The 8,617-nt window shown below is 38.5% G+C and overlaps 1 protein-coding gene across 1 annotated transcript; it reads left to right on the top strand.

Annotated features, from left to right (window-relative positions):
• The first annotated feature begins 6,663 nt into the window (after positions 1-6,663).
• On the top strand, positions 6,664-8,399 carry LOC105811751 (putative uncharacterized protein encoded by LINC00472). The gene is made up of 2 exons (XM_012646032.1): positions 6,664-7,033; positions 8,340-8,399. The coding sequence occupies exons 1-2, from the start codon at positions 6,719-6,721 to the stop codon at positions 8,397-8,399; spliced, it is 375 nt and encodes a 124-aa protein (XP_012501486.1). The 5' UTR covers positions 6,664-6,718.
• The last annotated feature ends 218 nt before the right edge of the window (positions 8,400-8,617 follow it).

Genomic DNA, 8,617 nt, shown 5'->3' with positions numbered 1-8,617 from the left:
ACCGTTTATGTGTTTAGAAGATTTTAACTAAAATTTGCAGTTGAAATCTTATTAATAGAAATCCTCTCTCGACATCTCTTCTATCCTCACATTCAGGAAATCTTCATGAACTATCTCATTCATTCTCCAACTCACATGAGAAAGTTGGAGAACCAAGTTCTTGACGTTGTAGGATTTAGAGCCAGAAGAACCCTGGTAATCATCTAGTCTAACTCTTCACTCCAAAAAAGAAATTGAGAAAACCACCAGACTATTCCACTTTTGTATTTATTGGCTGCAGTTTAAAGCATGCATCAAAGTAGTGGAAGGAGCACTGAGAGTAATGAGGGGACCTGAGGACCTAGGGCCATGGACCCACCTTATCTAACCAGTTAATTATCTCTTGATCACTGCATAGCCTTTCCCATTATCTATCAAATGAAAATAGAATTTACACTAATAAAGACATTGGTGACCCACGTAAGGTCACAAGCAAATCATGTTCACACAAATTAGCTGCTTCCATTCTCATAACAATACAGCAAGAGATGGTTATAACATCTGTAATTATTATTATCCTCATTTAAAGGCCCAGAGGAATTAGTGGTGTGGTGTTGAAGTAGTGAAGCTCAAACATGTCTGTGAATTGAAATACTACACCAAGCTGCTTCATCATCTCAAGAAAAAGTTACGATGATTTAATGACTTTACATATGTGAAGGTGTTTTCCAAATAAAAAAATATATGAATGAAAAAAATGCTTATCATTGCTGTATTTATTTGCAATAAACCTTGGAAAGATGCCATCTACATGAGAATGCCTTGGTTAGGGTTCAGGTAGTTTCCACAAACATCGTCTCCAAATTAGGATTCAACATTGTATCTGACAGTAATTTTTCAGTTCTATCATGCTTCTTTAATTATTCTGGACTTGCTTTTTAGATCCATCTTGTTTGTTATCAACTGGCAGTGATCCAAATATTTATTTAGCCTAATCTCTTACACAGACACACATACACACACACACACACACACACACACACACACAAACACACACACGCCTTTTCTTCCTCCATGGTTTCTGGGAATGATATTTTTCTTTGTCTATAAATACTTACAATGTATTCTTCAAGTCCAGCAGGTTGATGTGGATTTCCCTTTTACCCAAGATGAACCACTTCTAATAGACCCCCCTGGAGCATCTCACAGTGGATCCACTATTCTCCTCCACTTGCACAGGAAATTAACAATGAATTATATCTGAAAATTTGGAGCCCCACAAGCTCAAAAATGTTAATTCCTCAAAATCAGCTATGTTTCAGATTTCTAATTCCTTTTGTAACTTTCCACAGAGTCTTCTCCACAATTTTCATTCATTTCTCAAGCTATGAAGCTCACAATTGAACACATTTTCTATAGTTTTCCTGTGTGCTGAGTCAAACAGTTTCAAATGATACAATTACCTCATCAAAAAACAAACAGGCATTTAACAAGCATTCTCATGATACCCAATCTGCCCTAAAATCTGTAGAATCCAAAGGCACAGTTGTTCTCAAGCACAAAAAAAGATACTCTATTAATACTATATTATAAATTGATTGTGAAGAACATAAAATAATTTTACTATACATCCATTATATTTGCTTTCTTAAAGCCACCACATATATTCACACTTGGACTTAAACCCCGTTTTATTCTATGTTAAATACTATACAATTATGGTTTCCCAACATACATTGATACCCTACATTTATTTTTTAATAAATTCATGCTACAATTCGTTCTGTGATATTGATAGTTTTCATCAAAAAATATTTATATTCAGTTACAAAAAATCATATAAGACCACAACCCTCCTCACACCCAATTGTAACAACCCTCCTAAAAGGTAAAGTATTTTAATCATTTCTGCTTCTAGTTTCTTTGTGTAGAAACATAACAATGAACTTATTGTTTGAAAAAAGTATGGAATTTAAATAACGAAATAACTAATATATTTCTATATTTGTTATGTATTTATTATTTATTTATCTGCTTGACCCTCAGCTATATAAAATGAGCTGTGTGAAATAAGGTCTTAGTTTAGTCCTCCTTTCAATACTACTCTAATTTTGGTACGTATTGTATTATTTTCAGTTTTGTTGGTTGTAATTTAGAAATATCTACCTTCATTTCTCTTTCTTGTCCAATAAGTTTTATCCAATAAAGATGGATAAAACTAAATTTTGTCCAATAAATTTTTCTGACACACCCTCTATGTGGCATCATGCCTCTACCCATCCCTCTGTTTTTGCTACCTCCTTTCCTTCTTTCATCCCACCTCCTGTCAGCTAGCTATGTCTTTACTTTTACTTTACTAAGGTTGTACGATTTAAATTATGTGAGCTAATATATTTGCTTTTATGTTTAAGTGAGGTTGAGCTGAGTTTTCTGTCATTTATAACTGAAACCCTCCTAACTCCACTGAGAGTCTCCTACATGCTGACTCCTGGCCTGGAAAGGGGATGCTACCATCTACTTTGTGTAAACTACTCTATTTTAAAAGGATATTTTTAACCTATAAGTTCTAGTTAATTAAAATATATCGTATAAAACAAAAAATGATAAAGTTCTGCAACAGTGTTAAGACAATATCTCACTCAGAAGTCTTTTAAAATAACTTGAACTTTAAAAAATAATGTAATACATTTTCCCAGTCTAATACTTCTATTTTTTTCTACCTCTCTGAAAAAGATTTTGAGATCTTTCTTATACCTGCTGAATCAGATTCCAATTCCTCTGCAAAGAAAAACCACAGCAATAGCCTTCATATTGTCCTCACTACACATTCTGATTATGTTCAGCTCTTTATACTCAAAACATGTCATTCATTCATTTATATTTTATCTCATTTCAGAAAGCATTTTCGATAGCTTACATAAAGTGCACACATACAATTATAAGCTAATAATGCATAAATGAAAAGTAAACCAAGGCAAGGTAAAGATTATATTTATTACAAAATTATAGTGGAGCAAGCCATAATACCTTGCTAAATTGAGCTGTAAATTTAGTTCTGAGCTTTCTGATAGTTGAAATAAAAATAAGTTACAAATATTTAATTTAAAAAAATACAATTTTTTCTAATGCTTAACTCTAAAATAATTTTTCCTGAGGGACCGTGGCCCAAGATAAAAGGGGGAAGGTAGTCTAGTGTGTCCATCACCACTGTTTTCTGAAATTTTCTGTTACTCCATATGCATATAAAAGATTCTAGCCATAAATATATCACATGATGAGGAAACTGCATGGTTGGGTTCAAGAAATCAGAAAAATACAAGTTTTGTAAAAAAGAAAGTTAAAGGGATCTGATGTTGTGGTTCACAAAAGCATTTTTTCCCTCATGCATGTCAGAAATATAAAGAAAAATAGAGCTAATTATTTTTCTGTTCCCTCTATATAGAGATTATTTCATTATTCCCAATAACATCATTTTCATATGAATGAATTGGATTCAGTGAATTGGAGAGAAGTCATGTGGAAGTCTGAAGTCCAAGACACAGAAATTCAGAGGCATTTTAACTATTAGAATCCAGAAGATATAAATCCAGTTACTTGTCATATTCATTGATGAAGCAATCTTAAGATGACAGTTTCTTACACGTAAAAATACAGACAAAATAATATTGTGATTAGTCATGTTACCACAGATCATGTGAAGCAACTTATAAAAGACCATATGTCTATGTATTTTTTATTTTTTAAAAAAATTGCCTTTACAAATGCTAAAACTAACCCCAAAGTCACAGTTTCTCTAGTAAACATTTAAAAATGTGTTAAAACTGATAGCTTTCCAACAACTACAACTATTCTGTTCATTCTGGACAACTGATGAAGAAATCACTGATGAAAAACTTTGAAAACATCACTCAGTAAATGAAACATCGCCATAGTGGAGTCACAAATGTTAATCAGAAAATTGATAAAATATTAATTCCTTATAATAAATGGGTATGGGCTTGATGATTATCAAGAAATTATAACAAATGCTGGTTTTGACTTAAATATACTGAATAAGTAACATATATTGGATTCATGTTGATCCATTTTTCCACAATTTTCACTCAAAAATGAAATATGTAGAGTTAATTAGTTGAAAATAACAACTGCTGGTTCAATTAAATTCAGCAAATTTCACATTTTAGTGTTACCATATGTACATTTGTTTGAAGAAATAATTAAACTTCTGTACTAGGCATATTTTGGAACAAAGTAAACAAATTACATTATGAAACATGGAAATATGTCTAAAAATATACACTTACTTTTCTCTTTGAAAGTAAGCATAAAATCCATAAGTGAATCTTTAATAAATGCCTGTAAAATTTTAAATTCAGTACTTGATTATATGGGTACAAATTTGACCCAGCTGTTAACTTCCAGGTAAAACTGTGCACCTTAGCAGACATAGCATACAATAATTTTTTTATATATATATACATTGAAACTTACATAAGTTTTTAAACATTATGAACACAAGAATATTAAATTGGACATTATGATATGTCTTGTTTTTTGAGGAATACATTAAGAGTAATCAGTAATGAACAAAAGTTCTCAAACTTTTCCTATCCAGAATTCTTCCTTAAGTATTCTTATCTTCTCTCCTAACACCTTCTCCATTAAAAAAGAGAAAAAAAGAAAGAAACCCTGAAAGTACTGCTTTGCTCTAGAATTAGGAGACAGGCGTTTATTCAGATCCATTCTGAGGGAAAACTGATAGGATCAAAAAAATTTTCAGATTAAAAAACCGTGCAAAGGAAAGATTAACAATCTGCAAGTGGGCAAGTATCAAGATACTTACCTGTAGACAATAATAATAACACATTACGACTGCTTTACACTTGGCACATCTTGGTTGGATCTCACAGCATCGTGTAAGGCAGGCAGAATTGGGCATATTGTCCTAGTATAACAGAGTTAGTTACTAAGAGATTTGCTCAAGGTCAATCCAGAACCTGGATCTTTTGACAAAAGTTAGTCTTAGGGCTCATGTTATACCATGAAACTAATGTGGTAAGGCCTGGTGAGTTTCAATCACAAAAGCAAGGTAGTAATATAGTCCTTTTTTTCTTGTTTGATATTTCCTCCCTTCTTCCTCCCTCCCTCACCCCCCCATTTGGTTCATTGGATTATCCAGCGATCCAATGATCCAGATCATCCTTTAAAAAATAAATTTCTCAAAATAATTTATGCAGAAGACACATAACATGCGTACAAAAATTTTTAAATGCAAAGTTTATTACCAGAAGAAATAAACAGAGCATGACAACTGTTTAAAGTACAAATAAGTATAATCTTATTTTAAAATATGTGTCACCAAATACTATTTTCATCAGGATGTAGTCCACTTGCAGTAAACAGCCCAATAAAGTTTATAAACTTCATTTGAACAATAACAAATGAGTAATCCTATTTAAATCAAAGAAACAAATAACTATAGAGTGCCTATTATTTGCAAGGTACTGGCCAGGCGAGGTGGCTCATGCCTGTAATACCAGCACTTTGGGAGGCCGAGGCTCGAGGCCAGGAGTTCAAGGTACTGTGCTCAAAAGATAGATATAGAAGATAGTTTGTGTGACTTTATTATAGAAATAAAATTCACAGTAAAGATGATTTACATAAAGAATTCTTATATTTTCATTCTTGGGGTGGGGGGAAACAAGGCAGCGGCAGTGACAGTCTGCGTTTTAGAGCAGTATAGAAACTAACCTGTTTCAGATACCTGACATTCTGGAAAATCAATTCAGAATACAAATGCTCGGGACTGTGAATTCACCAACCAGAGCGCCGTCTGATAGGCACTTTAAAGCAACGTTCTAAAAGGAAAGGCCTCAAATGAAATAGTTAATAGCGCTACAAGGTGTTTGTTCAGCTTTCTTTCATACACAAACTTTGGCCAGAAAAGGCGTTTAAATCGAGGGTAGAGATTTAGATGACCTACAAAAGTAGTGTGTCCATCGTTCCCATTTTCGTCACCTCCTTATACTAATTTAAACACCGGACCTCCCTCGACAGACTTTGCGACACAGCTGAGGCCAGACTTAACTCGATCAGGGTCCCATCGCTCGGCTCCCTGCGGTTTGTTCCTAGGGGATCAGGGCGGGTGTGTTGCCGGAGGCGCGTTCTATTGGCTACACTGTCGAGGACAGGCCGGGCTTTCCGACACTTGATTGGGCGGAACTGCCCTCTTTAGGCCGAGCTCATTGGAGAGCGCTGGAGCCAGGGGGCGGAGCGGGTTCCCCAGGATTCTTGACCGAGCGCGCCTGTCCGCGGAGCCGGGCACGGAGCGCGGGACCGGACCTGCGCGGGTGGCCGTGGAGGCAGGGTCTCCTCGCCGACGGCGTCTAGGGGGCGAGTGCGGGGCCGGGGCTGGTCGCCGGCAGCTACCGGAGGCAGTCCCGGTTTTCCCCCAGCGGTGGCTGCTCTGAGACAGCATCTGTCAACGCTCCTCTTGTCCCCTCCTCCTCTGGCCCGGCCGGGCTCCGCTGGCGGCGGCCGAGAGGACGCGGGACCGGCGTGGTGAGCCCATCAGCTGTCAGGCGAGCGGCGAAGCGGCCCGAGGGCTGCGAGAGGCACACAAAGAACACGGTGGGCGGCGGCGGCGAAAAGGGGTGGCAAATTCGGTACTGCAACTCCGCTCCGGCTTGGTCCGAGGCCGTGGAGACAATGCGGCCGGCTCGGCTCCGCGCGTCTCAGAATGCGGGGCGCCTGCGCTCCCCGACCCCAACTTGACCGTCTCCCGGCTCGCCCAGCCCCCTCCCGGGGAAGGGGCGCCCCCTCGCTCCGGCGGCCGGAGAAGGAAGTCGGTCCGCGGCCGCAGAGCCCGGCAACTTGCGAGCCGGGAAAAGTTTGCGGCGCCTCAGCGGGGCGGCACGGCTTGGCCCGCCCCTCGCGTCCGCGGTCACCGCGGGTGACTTTCTCGACTCGTCGTCAGCCGGAGCCGCAGCGCGGCCGGCGGGGACTGCGAGGAGGGCCGGAGTCTGTCCGAGGGCTCCGGCACCCGGTGCTGCGGGTGAGTCTGCTTTGGGCGCGGTGGGCTCAAGAGGTTTGGGGCACCTGGGCTTGGGGAGGAGGCGTGGAGAGAGCCTTTAATACTTTTTGGAGCTGGCAGGGAGAACAAATAAAAGTGCGGTAGCTTGAAAGGCATTAACATGCTACAGACTTGTGAACCGTATCCGTGGGAACCTTATGGGGCCTGTGCTACCGAGAGCCTGTTCAAGGGGGTTGAGGGAGTGGAAAGGTTAGAAGGTCGCGGACCAGCTCTGCCCATAACTGGCTCAGCTTGACCTTGGACAAGTGACTTAACCACTTAGATCTCCTCGTGAGTGATATATGGGGCTACATCTACGTACTCTATGATGTCTTCTAGTTTTTAAATACATCTCCATTAGAGATTTTTGTTGGGCCTTAGTGTGGTGCACGAGTTATGAAGCTGTAGGCCAGGATATGTTTACACGTGCCTGGATACACCCTTCATACTACTCAGAAGTAACTTTTAAGTCTGGTGGTTTGAAACACGAATATTTAAAGGTTTTCATTAGTAAGAAATAAATTACTTATTGCTTATTTTACTAATCTTAAGACTGGTCTACTTTGCTCCACCATTTGGAGTCCTAGGGGCCAGGGTGGGGACAGAGAGCCAAACCTGAGGGTCAAGTGGCAGGTGTCCCCAACAATCCCTTCCGAACTCAGTTTAGGGAGAGAACAAGGCATTTATTATGAATAGGAGAGGGTGAAGTGGGCAGGTGTTTGTGTTTTTGTTTTCTGTATTGCTCTTTTCTACTGAAAACTTTTTTTGGGTGAGGGAATGGAGGAGGGGATTCTTATGACAAAGAAGGAAAAGAAAATGTCACAACCAAAGTAAATCTTAAATTAATGTAAATCTTCCTCACAGGAACAGTAACACATAATTCAAGTACATCTTGATCTAATTTTAATGAAGGATTGAAAATAGCTACTGTGTTCGGTATCACTGACGCCAAGACAGCTCACTTACATAATCTGCTTTGTTGGGATGTGTTAGTGGCATGTATAATTTTTATAAATAATTAATGTTAAAGGTTTAGTCTGGCAATGGTATTCAAATACTGTCACCACAGGTTGTATTGCAAAACAATGGAGTGTTAACTTTTGGTTATCATAATAACCTGCATTTTTTCCGTAAAAAGTAAGATCAAACATTTTTTGTAACCAAAATTCTCTTAAATATTGCATGCATATTTTGTCAATAGTGTATACAGGAGAAATTATTACTTATGCCATTCTGTAAATGACAGAGCCCTCCAGTTTTCTCACCATTTCATGAAAGTGCCTTCTAGATGTCAGGTGCCCCACTCAGCATTTTCTCTTCTCATGGAGCTTATAGCAACAAAAGTTGATTTTTTTAAAAAATATATAAGTGCATAAATATAGATACTAAAAAAAATTGCTGAATAAAGTACCAGAGAGAAATAATTAAAAATCCATCATGTGCATCCCAAAGAGAATTATGATCATGCTTTAGTGGAAAGAAAGAAGGTATCGAAGAAAGAACTGGCAGAAAAACAGCTTAGTTCCAGTATCTAGCCTGAAAGTTTATACTTTAAAATAGGGACGC

The sequence above is a fragment of the Propithecus coquereli genome, unplaced genomic scaffold, assembly GCF_000956105.1.
Source record: "Propithecus coquereli isolate 6110/MARCELLA unplaced genomic scaffold, Pcoq_1.0 Scaffold24, whole genome shotgun sequence".
Lineage (NCBI taxonomy): Eukaryota > Metazoa > Chordata > Mammalia > Primates > Indriidae > Propithecus > Propithecus coquereli.
This window is presented reverse-complemented; position numbering and strand designations above follow the sequence as displayed.